Source organism: Tinamus guttatus, unplaced genomic scaffold (assembly GCF_059628265.1).
Source record: "Tinamus guttatus ecotype Peru unplaced genomic scaffold, ASM5962826v1 Tinamus_guttatus_pri_ptg000172l, whole genome shotgun sequence".
Classification (NCBI taxonomy): domain Eukaryota; kingdom Metazoa; phylum Chordata; class Aves; order Tinamiformes; family Tinamidae; genus Tinamus; species Tinamus guttatus.
The window spans coordinates 3,895,598-3,920,546 of NW_028288706.1; the positions used below are offsets into that span (position 1 = coordinate 3,895,598).

Genomic DNA, 24,949 nt, shown 5'->3' on the forward strand with positions numbered 1-24,949 from the left:
TTCTAAGATTATTTTTCCCCTCAGTTAAAGGATAACCACCCTCTCCAAGCTGATGGTCCCACAGCTCTCAGATCTCTGCAGAGAGCAGTTCACGCAGCTCGGCTGTGTGGACTTGGTTCATGTGCATCTTCCCAACCTGAGCTGCTCCTTGCAAGGTCTGAAGCCCATAAACACCAAACAGGTCCTTGTTCAGATGATCTAGATACAGGGCTCTGACTGCAAACATGCTCTCCAAACAGCAAACGTTATCTTTAAAGGGTAAATATGTGCACTGCAGCCTGTCATCATTTTTTCACAAAACTTGAACGGGAGCTATGCCATCCCTAAGTGCTCACCAATTCCTTCTCACACTCAGACATGTCCCTTATGCAGCCATCCCCTCTCAAGCCCACATCTGTCCCCTGTGGATTTGAACAACTTCAGATGTGTCCCCTTCACCAGAACAGGCACTATTCTCACCATACAACCCTTGCTGTGGCTGCCTCCATTAATTGTCCTGAGGAAAAGGACATTGTCCTGAGGATTAAGGAGGAATTGTCTTGAGGATTAAGACCAACACTTTACACTAGCTATGCGACACCAGAGAAAAATCCCTCCCGGCTGCACAATCGGAGACTCTTTGCCATGAAAGCTGGCACAATGTGAATAGGGACTTTGATTTTAACCTTGTGCTCAAACGTCAACAACGAGTCCTTCTGGCCAGGAGCTGCTCTCCAGCTCCGTGTCCTACGACACAACATCAAGAACATTAGGAGGAGCTTTCCTTTCTACAATCAGCCCCATCGCCTGGGACAACAGACAGCTGGAGGGATGACACAAAACACAGGCAAAACAGGCTGGAAATATGAGGGTAAAATTGAGAAAAAAGCCCTTGTGCAGAGCGTGGAGGGGCATAGCTGCAGCCAGGGCACAGTCCTTGGTCACGGGGCAGGGCTGCAGGGACCGCTGCCTACAGGGAGAAACTCAACACAGCAAAAAGGCTCGCTGACAGGCAGGGCTGCAAGGGAACTCAGACAAGTTACTTAAAACAACAAATTAAGCAGTTTATTCCCATTAAGCATGTTGTTTTAGTATCACAATGGAATGATGAGAAAACATTCTTTAAAAAAAAAAAAGTCTCTAATCCCCCCAAACAGCAGGGAGGTTTTTCAAGGCAATTTAAAAACAAAAGGAGTGACAGAAGTGCCAAAACAGTCCCAACATCATGAGTCTCCTCCTCTGAGAGCCGGGCAGGGGCAGGAAGGTGGAATGACATGAAGGTACGAATGTTTGAAGTAGTCTTTGGCGCTTCTGCCTCATGATTGATACGCACAAGATCTCCCGAGACAACTCCACAGTAATCTCTGGACGCAACAAAGTGCTACGTTAGTAAAACAAAACCCCAGTGAGAGGACTGCCCATACAGCAGAGCTGCCCTTTGGGCTGGGCGTTAAGACACATCCTGCAGACAGTGCTGACTCCAGCCGGGGCCCTTGGGGTTGGGAGAGAAGGAAGCGTGGTGCGTGACTCCAGTAACATGTGCCCACGTGCAAGACTCCGTGTCCTGCAGTACTGATGAAACCAGGGAGGAGAGAAAATGTGATGGCAAAAGAAAATACGGATCCATTCCCTACAGTGATCAGAACACGAGTCCAGTGCAGTAACTATAGTTTCACAGTCCCAGGGGGCAAACTGTCGTTGCAGAGTCTGTAATAACGCAGGTCATTCACCAGTCTGTGCACGTTCTGGGTAAATGACGGCAGATCCTGGAAAAGATCAAACAAGACATTGTACTGCAAAGAGATTACCATCTACAAGCACTGTCTTACTATGAAATTAGAAACAAATCGAGGGGGCCACAAGCACCCACATGAATTTCATAGCAGCATGAACCGTTTTCCTCAGAGTCTGAACCCAGGAAATGCCAGTTTCTGCCTCCCTGTGCACAGGGACCCCAGACTGCAGAGTTGCTGCAAGCGAAGAGCTAATTAAAGCTCTACTCATGGCACTGGCTCCTCCACACGCAGCCAGGCACAAACACACTGGCCATCAAACAGCGCCTGCTCGGTGCAGTTCTGGGATCCTGGGTCCCAGATGCCCTGTAACAAGGGCTAGTTTTCCCTCAGCTGCCTTCTGGAGCTCAGTGATCTCTCAAGGCTCCTTTCCCAAACACTCTAACCTTGGCCTCAAACCCCACCGCCTCCAATGGGAAACTCGCTGGACAAGCAAGCTTCAGCAGAGGGAAACCATGCCCTGCTGTGCTGCCATCACGTTCTGTGGGGAGGTTACAGACCATTTGCTTCACACTCACAAGGGGTTTAAAGGAAATGCAAGCATCTGTACTGCAGCCCTTGAACATCTGGCAAGCAGCTGCAGCTGAAATTTGGCAAGGATCTGAGCATCCAACTCTAGAAAATGCCAGTCTATTTCAGGGAAAACTCTCTCCAGGAGATATACCCCCTAACTCCTGGAGCACAAGGCAGCCCATTAGATGAAATGGCAGCCTGGCTACCTACAGTGATAGGTCTTGGCAATGCACTGCCAACTATGGAAGTGGTTGTAATGAAAGGGGGATGCCTCAAAACAGCACACAGAGAAGCCTCTGCCTGCTGGCTAAAATCTTTCAGGAGTAAAATAACACTGCACATCTTGGGATGTCTTTTACTCTTCTGAAGCATTCCCCCCTCTTACCCTGTCCATTTTGAAATTCCTTCCCAGCACATTTTTCTGGTTAGAATCCACACCATCACAACTGGCCAGGAACTCGGGGAGAAAGGCTGAGTAGAAGCCATCAAAGTCCACTGAGGCCATATTGTAAGTGGCAATGCCAATCTCCTCCTGCAACAGGTCATGCGACTTGTGGACAAGCACCTGAAGTAGCACATTCACAAACTGGAACAGCATCGTTGTCCGGAAGATCTTCTGCACAGGAAAAGCAGCACCCAGTTAGTGTTACAGTTAGTTACAGCAGCAATCCTCCTGTGAGGAGGACAACAGCTAGTGCACAGCCTTGGACGTAACAAAAACTCATCAAGATCAGACTGGGTAAGTGAGCAGAGCTGCAACAAAAGCAGCTTCTGAGCTATGAATGGGGCTGCAAGGTCCTGCGTGCACAGAGCAAGCTTTCCCAAGCTGAGCCAGGCCTAGAACGCAAGAGGGTAAAACAAAACTAGATCCATTCCTGCTTTAGGGCTAAGGGAGAATTTGGCCTCATTTATCTCAAGCTGTCTGACTCGAGTTTAAGCCTTGGCATTTAAGGAAACATCAGGTCCTATTCAATCTGCAGCCAGTTTTTAACCCCGCACAGGGCTCCTGAAAGCACCCCGAGTTCCCAGGGTAGCTGGCTGCCCGCCTGGAAGCGCCTGTTAACACGAAGGGCTGTCCTAGGGTTGTGACCACAAACGCCAACCCGAAGGCTCTGCTTTCCTAGAGCAACCAGGAGGGCAGGACCCTGGACTCCAACTCTAGCCCTTCACGACAGCAGCTAGCAAGTGACTAGGAGAGAATCTGGAGGATGGGTCTCATGTGACAGCAATGGACAACCCCTAGCAGGGACTCCACAGTAAAGTTCAAATAAATACCCTGCAGCTGAACTAGGTCAAAGTGACAGAGAGATTTAGCCTCTGTCCTGTTGGTGAACAAATTCCACAATGCCAGGCCAAAAATCCTTCTGTCACTAGGTATATTCTTTGCTTTCCTTCATTCTCATAGGCACATACAAAGGCTTTGCTTTGGCTAGAGTTGAGATCCCTCCCGTGTCTATGGCCACAGGACCAGGGAGATGGCAATGCCATTCTGACCAGCAGAACATCCAGCAGGATCACAGCAACCACAAGCTGTGGTAAATAAGCACTCAAATCCTGGCTTTCAGTTGCTGGGTTATTTGAGATCTTCCAAAGGCAGCTTTCCATACTCCTTGGATTGAAAGGCAAGAGCCTTTAACTGCCCTTTGCCTTCACACCCCTTCCCTGGCAGTGATTCACAGTTCCCCAAACAAGACACAGAACATGTGCCGGGCAAACAGGACCCACCTTGTGGTACAGCTTCTGCTTGGTGTTCAGCGTCTCCAAGTAGAAGAGATTTTGTTTGAACAGGTGAATGTCAGGCTGCAGGAAGGATTGTCCAAAAGCCTAGGAATAAAAGCAGACTTGAAGGAAGGAGGCCAATACCATAAAAACATCAAACCTGTCACGCAGAACAAGAACGTTTTCACCCCCAAAATACACTCCTGTCAAACAGAACCTGTTCACAGATCTCACCTGGAAATATCATTGCATGGCTTGAGATGCACACCAAGAACTTGGGCTCTCCTACACACTGACTGTGCAGGGCACTGGACTGCCCCAACGTCCAAGAACAGCAGCCCCTCTCGTGAATCCTTGCGGCCTCTGCTGCTTCTCAGGGCAGCCAAGGCACAAAAAGCTGCTGCTGTAAAATCAGCTCTGCTGCTGCCCAGTCAATGGGGATGAAGAAGCTTAGGGGAAATCTGATTGTATCCAAAATTCACAGAACAGTTTTCTGAGCTAGGTGAGTTGGGAACAGCTGACCAAGCATTCCCTGAAGAGGAACACTGAATGCAGAGAGCAGTGCCCTTGGTAGGCTGTTTGCTCATAAAGGTTTTGGGGTGTTTCAGAGACACTGCCTGGGGCCTGTTGTGAGCATGAACGAAGCCCGAATACACATGCAGAGGTTTTATTTTCAATATGAATCCAGTTCCAAGGCAACTGGCAGATGGGTTTAATGTGTTACTGTAGGAAATTACAAAGAAATTAGTAACGAGACTTGAAAGGTTGAACTTGGAATTACAGAAATGGGGAAGAGCCTAAGAATAAAGTTTGCTGTACCCCACTGGGCTACTCTGGTAGTCCATGCTTACTTCAGGACAAAACATCTTTTATGCCCTGCGCTCCTTTGAAACACTGTACAGACAGGGAGAGGTGGGCAGCAGAATTTCACTGGTTGTAAATGCCAGGGAACGGCAGAGTTTGCCTTCATATGAGCCACTTTGTTACATGTCCGAAGTGGCCCAAGCGTCTCCAAGACTGAGCCAGTTCTGCACTCCCATGTCCAGAGAAAAACAGTACACAAATGAGTAACATCCTGAATGCAAGCACAGGCTGCTCTTACAACAGAGAACATTTACGAAACGTTTAATCTGAGCTTTGCATCAAAATAACAGGAGGTCTCAGGTAGGTCTCATGTAAATTTTTCTGCATAGATAGTTCATGCTAACACTAACCATCAGTCTTGCAATAACAATAAGCGAGTCAGCATCAGTAATATTTTAGGTCCAAACGAAGAGTCTCAATAAGGATGGAGGCACGGAGAGGAATTAGCATTCCCTCTCACCAGTTCTAAACTCACCACCTTACTCAAGGGGCCGTCTGAGTGAGCCACATTTTTGAAGCATCGCTGCAACTAGCACATGTTCCACCACTGAAAGAGTTCTAGACAGCTGAGAGAGTAAACAAGTTACCTGCATAATGGCACTGAACTGTGCTTCATTCTCCATCTGCTCTTCTGCTATTCCTCTTTGGACACTGGCCAAAACACTAGATTTGAAAAAGTACCGCCAGTTATGATGGAGGATCCGGAAAAGCAGCTCGAACAATTCTGCTTTCACATCAGGAGATGAGCGCTAGAAGAAAAAGAGAACAACTCAAACAGGTTCCTGTGCTGGCATCCACCACCAACAGCATCCTGTGGGGTGGCTGCCCAGGACAGCGCTTTGCAGCAAAGGTAGCAGCACATCAAAGTATTCCCCTTCAAGCAAAGCATCAAACCCAGTGACTGTTGAACAGCACTAAAAATTCACTGTTCCTCATTCTACTTTGAGCACATCTGTAACTTAGCTGCTTTGATGATCCCTGACAAAGTCCTCTGCCCGCTTCGCTTGTGATTCCCACTGTCTAGTTACCCAGTTGTCCCTATATAGGGACTGACACTTACAGGAAAAAGCAAAAAACATCATTGCTCCCACACCCCCGCACAACCTCCCCCTTTCCAACCCGGCGTGACAGTAGTCCTACCTCTGCAATGATGGGGTAGACCTGCTCCATGCACAGTGAGATGACGCTGGGTAGAAAAGGCTTGAAAACTTGCCCTGGCTCTTGTACCACAACTTGCAGTATTTTCAGGAACTTTTCCACCACCCGACAGCCAGTGCTGCCCTCATGGAGGATGCTCTCTGCCAACTGCTCCCTGCAACACAAAGTCACAGGGTAAGAACCACCCTAGCAATCTGCATGCTCACCTAATAGAACAAAAAGCACCCAGTGCCTCCAAGCTTTCCTAATTAATACAGACCAAATACATTAAGCCTTGAAAGGGAGCTGGCTTTTGACTGAGAATTAACATTCTCCCCCAAAACCAAGAGCTTTTAGAGACAGGGCACATTCAGATCTTGGTTAGGAGCTAATCAGCAGCGCTGGAGTCCAGTGTCACACACTTTCAAGACTGGAACGTCTGTGGGAGAGCTGAAATAGCCCGGTGGCCTGTACAGATATGTGTGGGTTGGGTTGTTTCAGGCTCCAGAATCATTTTCCTCAGATATAGTCCTGGGACATGGCAAAAATCTGGCCAATAAGAGATTGGAAGCACTATATTCCTGAAGGACACGGATTTGTGAGAACAACTCACTGCAGTTAATAATTCTGAGGCATAAGAAAGTCATGAATATGGGACAATACCTGGTGAACATGTTCAGAAAGGTCTGTATGATCTGCTCAGTGAAAGGCACTCCCATCTGCACCCTCACTCCTTGAAACAAAGTGAGGAAGAAGCTCAGCATCTCATCTGTCACATCTACGAGGATAACAGAAAAGCAAAAAGAATGTGTTAGGACAGCACTGAAGTGCACCAAGAAGTCTTTTTATGAGAGCTGTGCTTTCTGTACTTGGAAACCCACTTGTTCTTTAAAATAGAGCAGCAGGGCTCCCACTAGAAATGGAAACCAGCAGCTGGTACCACAGGGCTTTAAGATTGTTCATTCACCTCAGACACTGCCAGGGACGACAAGCACAGCCAGCACCAAACAACTCCCAGAACAAACCCCAGACTATCACTGGAGACCCTTCATCTTGCCTGCCTACACAGAATACTTGCAGAAAGCTCCTGCAAAGATCCGGGCCAATCTCCACTTGTTCACAGCTGTTATAGGGTTAACAGGAAACACAAGGAAGTCCAAAACATCTAACACGGTTTGGAGCAGCTAAGAGACAGAATCCAACTTGGTTTTTGGCAGGAACTGAAAGGATCCTTCTGACTTCAGAAGCAGTTTTCAGCATGTGCGATTAGCTGATCAGCACTGCAGGATCAGCTAATTCTCCATCAGCCACAGCACACTTGACTGAATAACCACATTGAGCTATAGCCGTGCAGCTCTTCCTCTTGCAGCCTTTTGTAGCTAATGTAATTGCACGAGGCTGCTGGCCTTCTCCCCAGACAGCAACTCCATGGAGCCACCGTTTCAGCATAAAGCTCTTGGGTCCTTTCTATTTTTCAGTTTTGATTTCCCTCCCCACACGTTTGCTCTACTGAGAAACTTCCACTCCAGGAAGTTTGCTCTTCACGTGAGAAGCTGCAGTAGTCCCAGGTTTACAAGCCAGCCTGATGTGATACACAAACTTTTCCAGTCACTGGTAACAAGACTTCCAAGCAACAAACCTCTTACCCCTCAGGAGGCTTTTCTTCACAGAAATATCATTTGAGACAATCTGATGAGAGCTACTGCTCCTCTTTGTCCCCAAGCTTGAATGCCAAACACACTTTAGAGATGGACAGGGCATTTTAAAGCTTGTTGTGCTCGGGAACACTTCCATCCTTGTTTCACTGCTGAACATGGGACACATCCGTCTTTTTGGAGACTGCCAAACCCCCACCATCATTTTCTAGATGGCAGAGCACAAGGTCTCCCTTTTCTGTAGAAGAGTCAGCCTGGTTCAGAAGTTTCCATTCAAACAGCCACCCCGAAGCACTATTCACACCATTCAGCATCACAAACCCACACATTTCACGCGAGCACCATAATTCTACGTTGACAGACTTTGGATGATATCAGTTGCTCATAAAGCTACTCACAACATTAAAGCCTTTCCTATGGTTATACCTGACTGATGAATGAAAGCTGGGAAGAGGGCTAGAGAGACCTGCACGGATTCTTGCAGCGACTGATAACAGATCTGTCGGGACTTGGTGGATTCTCCGGAGATGCTCTCTACAATGTCTTCTAGAACGCTGAGTGTCTGATGGATGATCACTTTGGCTGAAAAATAAGAGACACAACTTCCTGCATATACAAAAACTACTCACCAGAGGCAGGAAAAGGAGCAAAATTCAAATTCATGCATAGAGTAAACTAAAGCCTTCAAGACAGCATATACGCCAAGCCCAGGTGCGAATAAAATGTTCCTGACTGCATGTTTTAAGTATTTAAACAGGTTCAATTAAGTTGCTGTAGCCACTTGCCTTCTCAAATTACACAATCTTACTGTCCTGCAGAAGTACCAGCTGCTTGGTTAGTAAGAGCAGAGATCGAGGGGGAGATGTGAGCTGCATTATTTCAAATACAAATTGCTTAATAAAAAAAATCCCTAGCCAATGGAAAAAAAAAACAAAAAAAGAAAAAGTGCTTTAAACAGTCAGATGACTGAAAGTAACAACTCAAGTGACACACAATCACTGTATAAACTAACCCAAATGTTCGCAAAACTCGAGTGGCTCAGTTGAAACCACATGAGCTGTCTGCTGGGCTCGGATGACCCTCTGCATCCCACTCCTTCCTTCCCTGCTCAGATCTGACCAGCACATCAGGTTTGCACATTGATCCATCAAGGCTGTGACACTACAGGATTCTAAACAATCCTTCCAGTGATTCTCTGAAATCCACCAAGTCACCTCATCCCCCCAAACCATTCCAAACCAAGAAACTCACTTCTCCCTCCCCCAAATCAGCCAAATACACCACTGAAGCTTCCAAGAGACCCTGGGCCCCATCAGTGCAGGGTTCTCCCTGTGCTTATACACATCTCTACACAACTCACTAAGTCTTGAAGAAAATCTTACTTTTTCTTTCAAGCTCCCACAGCCATAATCTTCACTGATGCTGCCTCTGGTCAATGTTCCTTATAAAACAGCCTGACAAGCCTAGCATTAGCCTGTTGAGCATTTTTAAAGCAATCATCGCTATGTACATGGCTATTTTTTAATCACAAACTTTATCTTTCTCTGAGGAGCTGAGGAAGACTGTGCTTTTATGGAACAGTTTAGAGGCAATGTGGAGCACGGCACCCTCTACACAGGAACAGAAGAGACAGAATAAGAGTCACTTCACAGAAGACAAGACTCCAACTGCTCCTTTCTTCCCCTTGCTTATTCTGTTGCACAATTTCTGAGACAAAATCATTATTGAAGAAAAATCTTAGCTACTCCATATTCAACAGTTTGTGCTGTACCTTTTAGAAGACAACATAGATTAAGAAACTGGGCACTTACTGTCCTCCAGTTGCACTTTCCTCTGTGGCAAGATGGCATTGGATTTTAATTGGCGATACTCCCTCGTGAGGGCAGAGATTAGACTGGCGTGGTTGGTGGAGCGAACTGCCCACTGCTGTTCACTCTCTGGAAGATTAGGCCAGGGCAGCAACAACACGTTTGACAGTGCTCGGCACACCAACACCTGGGCCTGGAAGCAACGAGACATCCAACAAAATGAGCAAGTTCTGCAGGGCTTGCTAAGGAGCCGCACGCTCGACTGCCAACCCAGAGCACAACCCCAGCCTCAGAGCAGAGCAAGTGCTGCTGTCTTGGATGACTAGATAGATAGAGCAAAGGGTTCAGCAGCAGAAGTTGAACCCCAGCAAAAAGGAGCAGCTGAGAGAACAAAGCCAAGCTGCAGGACTTCAGGGTTGGAGCCAGCTCCCAGCACTGTGAGTCCTCCTGGGGAACTAAATCTGTGCTGCAGGTTTTCTCTAAAATAAAGACGATGCCACCCTTATTGCTCTATCTCTTCTACTCATTAAGCTTGCAGGTATGTACAGTGCTTTATCTCCATGCTAGTACACAATATGACAGTATCCCAATCTCCACCGTGCTTCTTGGTACTTCTGTAACATAAATACTCATTCGGAGCGAGGAATTCAGAATGCTGCTAGTTTTGCAAAGAAAAAGCAAGTGCCATAAACATGCCTGCACTGGAAAGACAAAGTAAGCAAGTGTACAGTCAGGGACCGTGCCAGCAAATAAAAGAGAAAGATTTAAGTGCTGCAACTGTGTTTTTTCATTATGAAATAAATGACTACTGATAAACTGCATGACGGATTTCTGAATAACCAATGCACAGAAATAACTACTACTTTATTTTGTTCTTTAAAAAAAAAAAAAAGGCAGCAAGAGCTGAGACAGTACTTCCCAGGGACACCTGATATATATTCTTGCTGTGTTTCTGTGCCAAAAATCACCTTATCAGGAAGCCGTTGAGCCGAAGTGTCTGTGATCCTGTTGAACACCTTCTGCACCGCGGGGATGCTGATCAAGAACACCGGTCGCACTGTGGTGGCTAGGGAGACTAGCAGGTGGCAAGCAGATAACAGCAACTTCTCCTGCACCTGCAGCAGAGAGGTTATGAGGTCAGGGTCCTCAATGACACCAGCACAGAGACCCTCACCATACAGCACCGGTACCAGACAGCACAGGGAGCTGCCTTTAATAACCAGGCATAACCAATGGTTTATATGTAGTGTTTTACACATATATATATAACTCTTGCAGCCATCTATGCCACGTTGCTATCAATCTTGCTTTACATGAAACACTTGCTGTTGCTCTGAAAGCCAAATATCCAGCTCTCAAACTCAGAGTCACAGACACCACGGTCCACAACAGACTGTTAACGCCTGAACAGAGCAGCACTATCCTATCATTTAAGAGTCTCCCACTCCTCCACAGGGAAACTTAGTCTCAGCACACAGGCTGGGCCTGACAGTACCTTGGAGCTGATGAGGGGTGTAATTGCCTCCAGGGCGGTGGAGACGAGGGAGATGAACTGCTCCGGGTTCTGCCGGTGCACCTCGCTGTAGAACTGTGCCAGCCAGTGCGAATAGGCCTGCAGCGCCGCCAGGGACTGCGCGTGCCTGCAAGCGGGACCCACACAGCCGTGAGACACGCGACGTAACGGGTACATAGCACAGGGGCTCAGGATGCAGTCTCGATGGCCTACCAAGGACAGGCTTGCTACTCTTTCAGATAAAGCTGGCAGCTTTCTCTTTAAAACTTGAGTCCAGCTTGGTTGATCACCATGTTTCCCTGGTGGGGTATGGAGATGGCTTTAAATTGTACTACACTGGTTCAGAAGGATTTTTGTGCCAGCGAATAATAAAGGATGCAAAATGCAAACTTGTTGCTTCTCATAAATATATACCCTCAGATTTTAGCACCTAAAGAGTCTGGGATATCTGCTCAGGCTTAGGAAATTCTGAGCTCTTATTGAAAAGTAAAGCAATTTAGCGTGTTGAGTTCTGCAGACTTCTTAACCCTGTGCACAAACAGGCAGGAAAACAGAATACAGTCAAGAACTCACACAAAATAATAAGAACAAAAACAACTGGGGACTGACAAGTGCTGTGACACTGCAGTCTCAGACACTCTGCTAAGCACTTGCCACACTCCCTAGTCTTTGCAGTATATGAAACATTTTGCATACTCATTTGATTGACAGGAAGGGGGACTAGAAAGTAGTTGCCTTATGGATACCATTTGGCATCTGCTGTTACATACAGTATCAGCCTGTGAAACATATTGCCCAGTTGGAAGAATCACTCATAATCAACCCCTATTTTGCAGATTTTTTTGGAGAAAAAAAAAAAAAAAAAAGCCTGTAATCCTCCAAAACATGAAGATTCTCAAACATGCATGTCCCCAGCACAGTGACTGCATTTCAGTGTTTAAGATCTCTAGTGCTTATAACAGGCAACTCCCAGGTCTGTATCAACCTCCTTCTGAATCCCTCACACTGTCACCACATTCAGAATTTGCAAACAGGAAAGAGCAGGAAAGTCTCTTTTTAAACCTTACATTTGAACAGCAAAGCTTTTCCTTCTCCTTCCTACAGTGTATTTATTGCCTAAACTACTCCCCATTAACCGAACTGTCCCAGAATCTGTTTCCCCTAGGCTTGCTTAAAAGCGCAGTGTACCTGGCCAAAGGTATAAGAAAGCTAGGAAAGTCAAATTACAATCAACAGGTAGATGAAAACATTATTTTTGGCACAGTGCTAAAAAAATACAAATTAGTACGATTCTTAGTGCAGTCTTCTCAAGCATTAGACAATGTGAGTTGTTAAACTAGCATTAGAAAAGGGATCACAAGTTTCTGCTGCAACACTGGACATACCCAAAAGGAAGGAATGAAAAACCCTCACTAACAGGTGATGTAAAAAGCTTCCTGAGTTATTGCAAACTATGAAAGGAGAAAGAGTCCATTCAAACAATATAATCTCCACAAAACTCAGGACTAACAACTGCAGATTATTAGGCAAAATCCAGGGAACAACATGGTGAAATCAAAGGTGGATTTTCAGGGAGTTGCTATAACAAACCGGAACATTTAACAGATTTAAAAAGACAAATTTAAGTTCTGCTCCTCAAATGCCAGCTGGCAGCAAACAGCTTTGTACAACACAACCATTACAATGGCAGGTCCCCAAAAGCCCATCAAGAGCAGCGTTCTGCTACTAACACCATCAAGATTTTACATTTCATGCCAGCTTCTGGACTGAAGGTGTTCAATTGTGAAATCCATAGCATGAGGCATACGTTTGTCTTGGAAACCAAGGGTCTCAAAACCCTGCACTTAAAAAAAAAATCTTTGGTAGGAAAAAAAAATGTAAACCTGAACTACAGACAGACAGTAGATCTGTTTATTAAAAGACTACCTTTAACAGTTATTTTACCATCTAATCATACCACAAAATAACTGTGGTTTTATCGTCTTTAGTGCAAAATAGAGTAACAGTTTGCTTTTAGAGGCTTATTCCTGACTCCCAGTATATTTTCCTTTAAACAATCTGAGTCTTTCAATTTGAGGAAGCACTGGCCCAAGAACACAGAATGCTAGTAGCTAGTAGTCTTGGCTTTAATAGTTACAAGAAAATGTTCTCCTGGAAAGCTAGCAATTTTTCAAAACAGTTGCCAAGCAAATGCTTAGGAGCACCCAAATTTAGGAGATCTAAAGCTGCCTGCACCCCTGCAGGCACTGAATTTAAATGCTATCATTTGTAGCTGATATCTCATACTCACACATCAATAAGGTCAGGTTTCAATACAGATGGTACTGCAGTTTCGATGTTGTATAGTTTAATTTGGGACCCATATAGCGTTACTTTTACCAACCTGTAAGTGAATACATAAATAGCAGTGCAAAGGAACTGTGAGACACGTGTACACACTACAAATCTACTACAAAACCACTAGAAGATCATCTTATCTGAATGCAGCTCTTGGCAAGTCTATATTTAGTCATTAAATCAATATTTAGCCACACATACATAGAAGATTTAGGGCGCCTATCTGAAATTATTTTAGAGCCTATTTCCTTGTTTGTGGTAGAATGAAACAAGACAATGTTCCTAAGTGGAAGTGAAATAAAAATGTAACCAGGGTGGCTCTGTAATTTGTAACTGAGGGCTAATTAAATTTCTGGAAGAGTTTCTGAAAAGTCTGCTTTCCAGTTTTTACAATATTTTTAACAACAACAAAAAAGGGTTCCAGAGATTTAGCCTTATGACATGCGGCTCTGAAGTTATCAAACTTTACCACTGCATCACCAACACGTGCTGCAAACATGTACCTCAGCCTTTTGCAATAATTGATTTAATTTACCTCCAACTCATATTAGTAATTTATGTCTTTGGTTATAGGTTAGAAAGTAATTTGGGAAACTTAAGTGTTGCATTCAGTGCTAAGGTCCTGGTCCTCTAGTTTAATTACGAAATGGGAAGGCAGAAAAACTTTGCTTTTGACATTCACTGCAGTGCTGGCAATATTTCCCTGTACTGAAAAAAAAGCAGCAAACTCCCCATCCCATACCTACCTCTCTACCACTGTAAGCGCATCATTGAACCTGGCAGCAAACACATCTCCAATGAAGTACTCAGCTAAACGTCCCACTGCCTGCAGCAAAGAGCTCAGGTCCCTCAAGGAGCAGTGCAAACGTCTACAGTCATTCTCTGCAGTGATATTCAGCCTATGACCTAAAACGACATGATAGTTCATTAGCAACGAAGCCAAAAGACCCTAGTGTATATATTCACTTGTGCTAGTATCTGCTGAAAAAAAGCCTAGCAGTCTGGAAACTCATAATTTAAAAAATTTGTGAGAGAAAGAAAACACATAACCTTGTGACTGTAATAAACACAGCTCTTTGGGATGGGAAATCTAATTACAAAGCTACAGGAAATGCAAAGTTTACTCTAATTACATTACAGGCATTCTTCTTAAATTAGCTCTGCAGTGGGTCACAGTTCAGTTCTGTCCAAGTGGTGGAAACATCCGAACTGAGTAAGGCAAGTTCAACTGCTCCAACTCAGCCACGCTCAAAATTCCTCACTGGACAACAAGGTGGAAGCTACCAAATGTTTCAGCCTTTTACATATTTATTTCCCTCTATCTCGAATGAAGGTCTAAAAAACAATAGGGGCCTTTTTGGTTATTTGTTGATCTCAAAACGCAGTTCCAGACCCATGGAGAAGGTCATTCCTGAAACTCCCTCTGCTGGCTCAAGTGCCATAAATTCCCCAACACTAGAGGCAGATTCAGAAGGGCATATTTGCTTCTAATTTGAAACATGGTTATTTAAATTCGACTTCTCAAATACAAGAAGCACACTAAAAGGATACAGGAATCCATACTAAAGAGATTTGCATGTTTTATAAACAACTGCTCAGTTGTGTATCGCATCTCCATACATTCCAGACCTTTCATTCCCCTCCCAACACAGCAACAACCCCTCCATACATTCTACAACGACGTGTTTTAGAGGAACTCTGCTTTTCTTTCTGCTGCTCATATTTAATCTAAGATCATTTATATTTTCAGCAACAAGCTTGCCATGCACACACCACCTGCACCAGTATCCCATTGCCCAATTCTGAATCCCCAGTTGCATCTAATTCATGAGTTGAAGAGCCAATCTCCATGGAACCTTCTAACAGGCAGTGTAACTACAGCACTAAAAAAACTCCACGCATATTGCTTGCAATCCTGGGTGTGAACCAATCCTAAATTGGAAGTATTTTTTTCTTGAACTGTCTATGCAAAATTGCCATTCTTGATATCAAGAGAGCCAAAAGTACCATAAGGAGCATCTGCTTCCATACAAAATTTGCTACAGACAGTATATGTACAACAGTATTTAAAATTGAACAGATTCCTTTTACTGGGCTGGAGGACTGAAAACATCGTTAGCTATAATTTTTCTTCATTCAGATCTCACATTCATCCCACTACTGTTTCTACTTTCCTCACTTCTAAAGAAGCAACAAGCTATCCTCCTAAGAAAATGAATCATTTTTCATTTTTATTCACAGTACTGATTTCTTTTTATACTTCTTTGTACGTAAAAGCTCCCGAGATGCCTACTGGACAGAAGTCTTCAGAAACTGCTACTACATTCTAAACAGAATAGGAATAAAGCAAGGCTAAAGCAGGTATACATAATTTTTACCATTCAAAATCTGCTACTCAAGAGAGCTGAGGACTACAGTGAGGGATGGTGATATTACCTGTCCCTGACGTGACCACAAACTGCTGGAGTCCCAGGTACACTTCCAAGTTATCCTGCAGAACTGGGAACTAAAGACAAGAAAAAAGCATGATTTTGGGACCTGGTAGAGACAGTTTACACTCAACTATAATTACACTATTAGAGAATGGTTTTTATTTCTCTCTGCTGCCTTCAAAAAGACATTGGAAAATAGGCAAGTTTCCAGGTTGTGGGCCGTCTCCACGTGGCACAGCTTTTCATGTCTTGATAGCTGTCATAAAATCAGGGAGGATCACCACACTGAAAAGACTCCTCTTTTTCCCCACGAATATCAGCAGTCAACTTCACAGGTTGGTGGTCTGAGAAGCGCAGGGGATAGCAGGGCATAACCAGATTCACCAACGCAGGGGTACAGAACCAGGGAAAGCCTGAGCCTGGAGCACAGGATGCCTCAACTGCACCCACCTAATCAAGGAGCATGAGCTTCACAAAGTGCAGCTACCAAAACATGTAACTGGGAAAGCTGAGTTCAGTGCCTTGCAAACAGTTTAGACGAAAGCACCACATCCTCTCTGCTGGCCCGCTGCAAATCAGGAGAAGCTGAAGCCCCTTGGGGAAAAGAACCCAGGGAACAAGCAACAATCATGATGCATCCTGGCCTAGGAACGCAGAGCATTAACCTCATTTCATCACTCAAGGCTGACAGCAGGCATCTCTGCTCCTAGGCACACTTAGCTGGGCAACAAGTTGTGCTAACACGGGAGAATATACTGCACATGTGGACCAGAAACCCTCCTGACTGGTGCTCAGTGAGCCAGGTCCCTGCAGCAGCGTGGATTAGGGCATTAACTGCCTTGTGCCTGAGCACACCTCCATACAGACAGGAGGGAACTGCCTGCTAACCTTCTCCTTGCAGATATCCCACCTTGTAGAATATTTTCCAACCATTTTAGTTTGGTATAATTCCGCCTAGTTTCTATTGGCAAAATCAGAAACTACATTTTAGGTTGTTGGATACTCAAAAATCTAATCCATATATCAGTGAAAGGATCTGTAGCCATTCACTGCCCAGTGTGGGACAGTAATTGCAGCTGTCATATTATATTTAAATATATGCTACTGGTAACTTCACCACTGAATTCAACAGCATTTTAAAAGCTATTACATATAGGGCCTCTTGAGCACCTCTTGGGCTATCCAGAGCACAAGAATGAAATAACACGAGGCTCAAATTGCTCACTACAGGATTATAAATTGGTGTGCCTAATTAACAGTTGAAAGCCTTTCTATAGCTACAGGAGTAGAACTATTAAAAAAACAAGCAAGCAAAAAATCAGCCCCACACAGAGTCTTCTCCTTCTTAACACCTTGCTTTAAGCAAGCCAAGGCAATTTTTTACAACACTACAACAGCGGCACTAGTTGGAGAGAAGCACGCTAATCTGTGTTTGTTAGATATAAATCTCAATTGTTTCAGACCTTTCTTTAGCATTTGGGCTTAGCCTTTCATTTAAATAAAAATTTCAATCTCTGTAAAATCCTAATATGAGATTCTCATCTGTCCAATTCACAGCACCGCCTCCTAATATAAAAGTCAAGATAAACAACAGTGAAGGATTGTTACTAAATATTTACTTCAAGAGATGGGAATTTCTAAAGAGTCTAGTGTCCAGCAAGTAAGGCAGATGCTCACTGCAGGGCCATCTTCAAAATACACCAAGAAATCTGACAGAGACAGACATTTTTTTTCCCTTGACTTCTTGTCTCCTCTTTGTCAAGCTTTTGCATCTAAAAGCAGATCCCTGATTTTTTGATTTCTCCTTCTCACTGGGGCCTCTATCAAACAGCTTGCAACAAACCTCGGTGGTTGGAGTTCATTTCATGCAGTCCTTCAACTGGTCATAGCTACTTACTAGTGTGGAGAAGGCATGAGTTGGCAAGAGCTCCATGACTTTTGCAACCACCTCCAGGCTCTGGCGCAAGTACCGCTGCCACTCGGTCTGCTGCTATGGGAAGAAACACCACGGTGAGGGTTACACATTCAGGAAACAGGGAGCTCTTTGTAGACTAGCACATCTTCACTTTAGCTTGGGTCTAGCTAGTTCCTTTTGAGAGCTTGACTTTTGTGGCTGCCTCGATACTGAAGATACACTGTTATTCGTATTACCATACGCCCATGGATGTCTGATGAGGAATAATTTACCAATCTGTGTTGTCAGCCTGTGCACATATGGCCCCTAGAGCGATAAGCCACAAGATTTCACTCTTCAAATACAGTAACAGCACTGCTGACCAGCACCCATTACACAGCACAACCTGTCCTTCCAGTAACTCTGGTCTCGTCCACTCTGGTCACCTACTCCACTTAGCTTTCACTCTTTCTGGAGCACATCAATATTGACCAGATTATGCTTAACCATATTGACTTTGGAGAAATGGAAGGTTCAAATGAAAGCATCAATGATAAATACAACTTGAAACTTTTGTTCTCTGAGGTATTTTCAGCGTTTACATTCCAAACCAAAAGGAAATAGACACCTAATACCTCTAATAATCAAGACATATGTTTTGGTATTTCTTCCACAACAAAGTTAAAGAAAAGGTCATATCCTTTTAGTGTGAGTAAGTACAATAAAAGACATTTCATGCTCCTTTAAGCCTGGAAACTCAGGCAAAATTGAGTTAAGCGGCACCTGTCTAGCTTGTGCCCCAAAAGCCTGACCATGTTTTGGGAAAAACATTCCAGCTCTAACCAATACAACAGTTCATATCCAGACCTGCAGCTGTCCTTGTTCAACTCTGCTCCTTACATCATCATCCAGTGTCTCGTCATCCAGCTCCTCCAACTGTGCCTGGTTATACCTGAACTGGATTCGATTCAACACCTCTGTCAGCAACAGAACCAAGGCATCTTCGTACCTGTGGCCATGGAGAAAACAGAGCAAGAGACCAATAAAACACTTCTGCAGAGACTGCTCTGTCCTCAGCCCTTCCAGCACAAAGGAGGTGAAGAACAGATGGCTGTTTAATGCAAGACAATGCCAAGAAACTGCAGCAGAGCTTTACAGGTTTGTTCAGGAATCAGCAAACAGATCACAGGATTAAAAATAGTAAGTCATTTCAAGATTATGGTGTACCGGCAAGGAAATAGCCTGCGGGAATACCAGATATTCCTGCATCTCTGAGGGCCAAACCAAGAACTTAAGAGAAGCGATCTATGAGTATTAAAACAGGAAAGGCAGCAAAACTAGTTACCAAGAATGTAGCAGATACGCATGAACAGCATGAGCTTTTTCTGACACAGAGCAGTTACCCATTTCTGCTTGAAAATACCAGGCACGTGTTTTGACCTGCTGAAAGCTGGGCTGCCTTATCTCTGGGTACCTTTATTTGGTCTCCAGCACACGGCAGCACCTCTTGGTCTGCTCAACCTGCCTTAACACGAGGCTACGGCAGCTCCTCCTGCTCCAGCTACTCCCCAGCAACCTCAGCCCAGTGCTTGGCTTTTGGGGAGGCACCAAGGAACTGATGAAGCAGGGCAGAGTTACTGCTACCTTCTGCTAAAGGGGCCTCCCCTGAGGCAATTGTTCTGCTATCTTCTTTCCTCAAAGCAGCTGGCCAATAAATTCAGCTCTCTTCAGCATCATCTCGTTCAGCCACAGTTTTACAATTAATCTTTAGTCCAAGAAGGGAACAACTGATGAGATAAAGGAGCAGTGGCCCTAATCACATTTCTCAGCTCTTCAACAGAAGTGAGAAGTTAAGAGTTGATGGATTGGCCAGATGCTTAAAGTGAAACAAGGACCATTCATGAGTTATTTCTTACCCAGTGATCTTACATAGGGTTTAAGTCTTCACAGAATGGGTCTATAAATAAGAAGTCTTTTTTTCTCTCTTTTTTTTTTTTCCAGACCTCTTGCTGTTGAATTGCTTCACCAGTGTCTACATCAATGTCTCCCACACAATTGCAGGTATTTTTGCAGCTCATACCAGGCCCTTGTTCTCCATTGAAGTAAAAGGCATCACTTTTTCCACTTGCACTACAACACTGAAGTTACAAAACTGAAAAATATCCTCTTATCTTTCAGAAGCTATGCTGCAAAAGATCCTTCTTTCTCTTGATAATCCAATAACAATAAATTGCAAAATCAGGGCAGAACCATCTGATCACGCAGCCTACTTCTGCTAACACAAGGTCAAAGTTGGGGGATTTGATGAGGTCCTCCCCCCATTTTAAGCTTCGTTTCTTAAAACACCTGATTTGAGACAAGGGAATGTCATACCATTTTCTAAACAAGATCAAGTCAGAAAAGTAGGCATTAACATCTCCTGAGATAAAGACTCGGAGCGTGATGTAATCCAAGTGACAGACTAGTCAGCTGTCACTAATCAATGCAAGGAGCCTGACTTACCATATTTTTTGTAAAAAGATGAGGTAACTTTAGGTGTGGCGAATTATCCAATAGCATAACTTTAACACGTACAAAATGAAAAGCTTTTCAACCACAGAATAGGAAGTTTCATCAGGTGTTCCTGTTGTGTAACCACACCCAAGTTATCAAATCAAAGTGGTTATATGTCTGAAAGCATGAAGGAAGTTATAACTACAGAAGTTGTCATTGAGGACAGACACACAGAAACTTCTGACAAAACAGCAACACAAGTTTCAGTCACTTATATGCTGTTTCTTACAACCTGACATATCTGCAAGAGAAATACCTATTGTTACCTTTGACTTTTTCTCCATCACAAAAAGATTGATGTGAAAATAGTAAGTGGCATGCCCATGTTTGCCAGAGGGAAAGAGAGCAGAGCACCAAGGCACCGTTCACCAGCATTAGGCAGACACACTGGCAAGTTAGGAACTAGCAAACGCATCCTGCTTGAGAAATTAAGAAGACAGTTCCCATGCTGAAAGGAAAAGAATTGCCTGGGGTAACCTAGTTCCACATTTGTTCTTTGTGGTGACAGTGCCAGGCTGCATGTCAGTAACTAACCACTTATGTTTAGCATACTCAAAAGGAAAGCAACTTCTACAGTTAGTGAAACACAACAGGGCACATGCCTTGGTAGTTTTTAAGCCTACCAAACTTGAACAAGATATCAGTATACTCACTATTTTTTTTAAATGACAACAAAAGGACTTCTGATAAAATTAGTGTCACCTATTTCAAGATGCAACAAAGGAAGAGCTGCCAACAACAAAATAAAAATCTAAACTTTGGAGTTTCCATTACTATTACAGACTCATCCAAAAGTAATCCAAGGATTTTAACTAAAAAACGTAAACTGATATCTAATGTAACACAAACAAAGGTGGTGTAAAAAATGTTTTGTTCCTAATAGTTCTTCCACAGTGACCAACAGAACCTCGTTGCGGCCTCCTGACCACTTACCTGTTAAGTACTGCTTCTTTGTCTGCCAGACGACTTTTAATTTTGCTAGTCAGATAGTCCAAGAAGAGTGTCCAGATGTCTAAGCAGGAAAAGTAACCTTCATGGGTAGGCTGGAATGCACCAAAATTCAAAATGAATGTCATGAACTATGGCAAGACTGTTTTGTAATCACAGGGAAAGGATGAGCTAAGATACACTTCAAGCAATGAGGAAAACTTCCATTAAGCACTGGATTCTTGCTCCATTGAAAAATGTCCACGAGATCACTGGGCTGATTTACAAGTTTCAACACTCAAAAGATGAACAAGAGCTTTAGCACCAAGGTGGGAACCCAGAAATTGCAAAGGGGGTCTCAGCATTAACCAATTTTATGGCTTGCTGCATCAGCTTCACAAGGCTTTCTTTGTCATTATTCACATATGGTAACAAATACCATCAAATACATTGTGGTAGCTTCTACATCAGGGTACATTATTTCAGGTTACAGGATGAACTTTTGGAGAAGAGTTAAAAATGAGCCCAAGAAAAGACTCTGAAACATTAAAACAGCAGCTGCCAGAGAAATAAGAGCACCCCCAAATATAAAACAAGCAAGCGGTACAGATTTTCCACACATTTTCTAAATACTAGCAGAGAAAAGTTAGCACCAGAAAAGTTATTCATGCAAAGTAAAGACATCTGACTACTTTTCTCCAACTAAATCCAAAATAAATACTCAGTCATTTAGAAGTCACCAGCACTACTGGTAAGACATACTAATTAATTTTTTTTCTACGCTAGGTTTAGGTATCGATTCCACTGGGGAAACAAGCTACCTGTACTGTACAGGAGAGAGCAGGGGAAGGAGGAAAAAGGACTGACAAAAACAATGTTGTAGTGGTGTACCTGATGAAAAGTGTATTTGAACAGCAGCGCCAGAAATTCAACCACAGGGAACTGAGAGTAGGATTCAATTCTTCGTAGGTGGACACTCACAAAGAGACGGAGAAAGTCTGTAAACTTCTCAATGTAGCTACATGGGAAAGAAAACACAGTTGAGAAAACATGAAGGACTCTACAAATTGAAGCAATTTCATTGAAATAGTGATAAACTTACTCAAAACCTTTTCATTAAAAAGGAAGTTACAATTAATAGGCAGTAGGACATTTAAAATATAAAGCCCTGCAACAATTACCTACAGGATGGGCAACCCTTCATTCCATTAATACCTGAAACAGCAGAAAAGATAGTCTAGTCAAAAGCAACTTTAATATTCAGATAAATATAACTGAGTTTCATCAGGCCTGCAAATAAGTACAGCCCCCCCACCCTAGAAAAATAAGCATTTAACAGTTAGGCTCATGTTTACTAGTGTGTATGTAGGGTTAGTCAAATAAACTCTACCACTGAGGAGATTTAGCTGAAAGCAAGAAGTTAATGGAAGATTTAGCAATACATGTGTTTTTTTTTTTTTTTTAAAAAAAAAAAAAAAGGTGGTTGGACAGCCATGTAATTTAGGCCTGGAAAGGACCGTATTTCTTAGGCACATCATCCATACCCTTCTTTACTGAGCCTGGCATTTTGTGACTGAATTGGGCAATAACTTAAAATAAAGACAAGCCAATGTCCAAAACCCTGAACTCCTCAATATTCGGGATGGTACAAGTGAAGATCCAAAAGGGAATCTGTCATCAAAATTTCCGTGAATCTCATACAAGTCTCCTATTAGAAGAAAAATTTACGGCCACAGTGGGTAAGCTCATACCAGCCGACAAGAACACGCACTGCACAACATGAACCTCGTCAGGGTTAGAAACCACCTTTACATTTACCTATACAGCAAAACAAGAGGTATTCCATCATTACGTATACATGACCAGAGCATGACGATACCAAGAGCTTCAGTGACCCAGCTGCAGAGAAACCCGTCTTTCCCGTACACTAGGAGTTGCGAGGAATAAGAAATATTTTTTCCCTCCTTTTTTTTTTTTTTTTTTTTTTAAGAAACAGGAAACTAGGGTTAGCAGCAAGGTGGTAGACATGCTTGGACATGCTTGAACAGGACAGCTTTATTAAACTGCCCTGCTCTCCTCCTGCACACTCTATTTTGAGCGGAAGAACTGCTCCTTCTAGATCAGGACTCACCCGAGACTGGAAACACTACCAGCTAGCAAAAAGGTGCATAATTGAGAGTTAAGTCTAAGTCTACAAAACTAGACAATATTTGGAATATGCAAAAAAAACGTAAACTAGTCATTCACATTTACTTGACACTGTCTGTTTGGCAAGACTTACCGTCACTAAACATATCTTCATTATTGACCAAAGGCTTCAAAACTGAAGTATTTGGCAAAAACTAATTACCCCATGCAAAACATTTATTTTTATTTTTAAAAGAGGTGCTCAGAGGTCACTGAAATTGATATCCTGTTCTGCAATCTCCAGAGCTATGGCTTATAACCTTACTAGACATTTTCTATTCCACAAAATATCTCGGAATCATCAAGTTAAGACCAGTGGAACAGGAAGGCGGAAGACAGTTCAAGCTTTATCTTTTTCTGCACTAGTCTGACAGTACAGTCTAATAAAAACCACACTGACTTTACAGTGAAACAAGATTAACCACCACAAGAGGCAGGGGAAAGAACAGACTTGGGGCAGACAAGTTCCAAAGACAGCAATACACTGAAGCAAGATAGTTCAAGCAGCATCAGTTTTGCTGAGGACTTTGTTAGTCCAAGTGAAAAACAATCATGCAATAAGTTCGTCAGTACTGGAAATAAGTAAATCTACCCCACTAAGTGAAGAAGGGAAAGATCTTGCCATCTTTAAGACAAAGCCATTTCCATGCTGAGGACAGAGTCAGCTCAGGGGACGCTCCACTCCTGCAGGAGCCAGCTAGAGTTTTCCAAACACTTCCAGAGCATTTTGTTTATAAGCCTATTTCAATAATTTAGTAAAGAATAAAAAGTGATCTCATTTACAGACATCAATCTCTGATTAAGACACATAAGCAGCTGATCAAAATGATCACAGCGATATGATCTCTGTAGCAGAGCTATAGGTCTTCCACAATCTTGTCAATGAAAGTTGCTTACTGATATTTTCCACAGGAAAAATGAGAGAACAGAATTATACAGGGACTTCTGGATTTCCATGACAATGTTACTGAAATTTTCAGAATTTTAACACTGGGTCTTTGTGCACATACCACATATATTATATCCCAGACTTCAGCTGTACTAGATAGATCACGCCTACTTTTAGGAACCTGAGCAATACTGAAATCAGAGCAAGTTAGTCAAAAAGGACCAAGTAGAATTCATTGTTGAACAGATTTCAACAAGAAAGATTTCTAGAGAAGAACAAACCATTTAAGTCATCTCCACAAATGGACCCTATCATAGTAAAAAGAGCCTCCAAATCCAGGCTGCTGCAACTGGGAACAAATACTTTATGCATCCGTAAGGAGATGCTGGGCACAGTCACACAGCTGGTACACGTTTGCCAACACGAGCACCAGCCTGCCTGCCCAAGGCCCACGCTTGCCAGCAGGCTGCGGTGAAAAGCAGCGTCGAGGCATCACCCTTTCACCACCCTGTCAACACACAGACTCCACCACTTAACACGGCAGCAAGACAAGCCTTGCTTTCACTTCTACAGGCTGGAATATCTCGTATTAAAACACTCAAGCTGTTTTAGGCAACAAGCATGGCAGAAACTTTCTGGAAAAGAGAGAAAAGACTATGCAGCCTCTCAGGATGCTGCTAGTGCCCCTGTTACTTCCAGTCAACAAGCATGCAAGAGAGCTGCTGAGGTGCAGTCATTCACCTCAGCCT

General features: G+C 43.5%; 1 protein-coding gene across 3 annotated transcripts in view; it reads right to left on the reverse strand.

Moving 5' to 3' along the window:
• Positions 1-1,022: 1,022 nt before the first annotated feature.
• Positions 1,023-24,949, reverse strand: part of XPO6 (exportin 6) — a 54,347-nt gene continuing 30,420 nt past the window's right edge. Inside the window, exons 9-25 of one of the 3 annotated variants that reach the window (XM_088523083.1) lie at positions 22,016-22,142; positions 21,131-21,240; positions 18,545-18,653; positions 17,648-17,740; positions 15,755-15,824; positions 14,065-14,224; positions 13,272-13,364; positions 10,964-11,108; positions 10,437-10,583; positions 9,472-9,661; positions 8,087-8,242; positions 6,669-6,783; positions 6,009-6,180; positions 5,456-5,617; positions 4,011-4,109; positions 2,671-2,901; positions 1,023-1,745 (exon numbers count right to left, since the gene is read on the reverse strand). In XM_088523083.1, the coding sequence (XP_088379209.1) occupies positions 1,644-1,745; positions 2,671-2,901; positions 4,011-4,109; positions 5,456-5,617; positions 6,009-6,180; positions 6,669-6,783; positions 8,087-8,242; positions 9,472-9,661; positions 10,437-10,583; positions 10,964-11,108; positions 13,272-13,364; positions 14,065-14,224; positions 15,755-15,824; positions 17,648-17,740; positions 18,545-18,653; positions 21,131-21,240; positions 22,016-22,142 (2,281 nt within the window). In that variant the 3' untranslated portion in view covers positions 1,023-1,643. Of the gene's footprint in view, positions 1,746-2,670; positions 2,902-4,010; positions 4,110-5,455; positions 5,618-6,008; positions 6,181-6,668; positions 6,784-8,086; positions 8,243-9,471; positions 9,662-10,436; positions 10,584-10,963; positions 11,109-13,271; positions 13,365-14,064; positions 14,225-15,754; positions 15,825-17,647; positions 17,741-18,511; positions 18,654-21,130; positions 21,241-22,015; positions 22,143-24,949 lie in introns of all 3 variants that reach the window. The other 2 variants (XM_010225409.2, XM_088523082.1) reach the window with 2 other exon arrangements.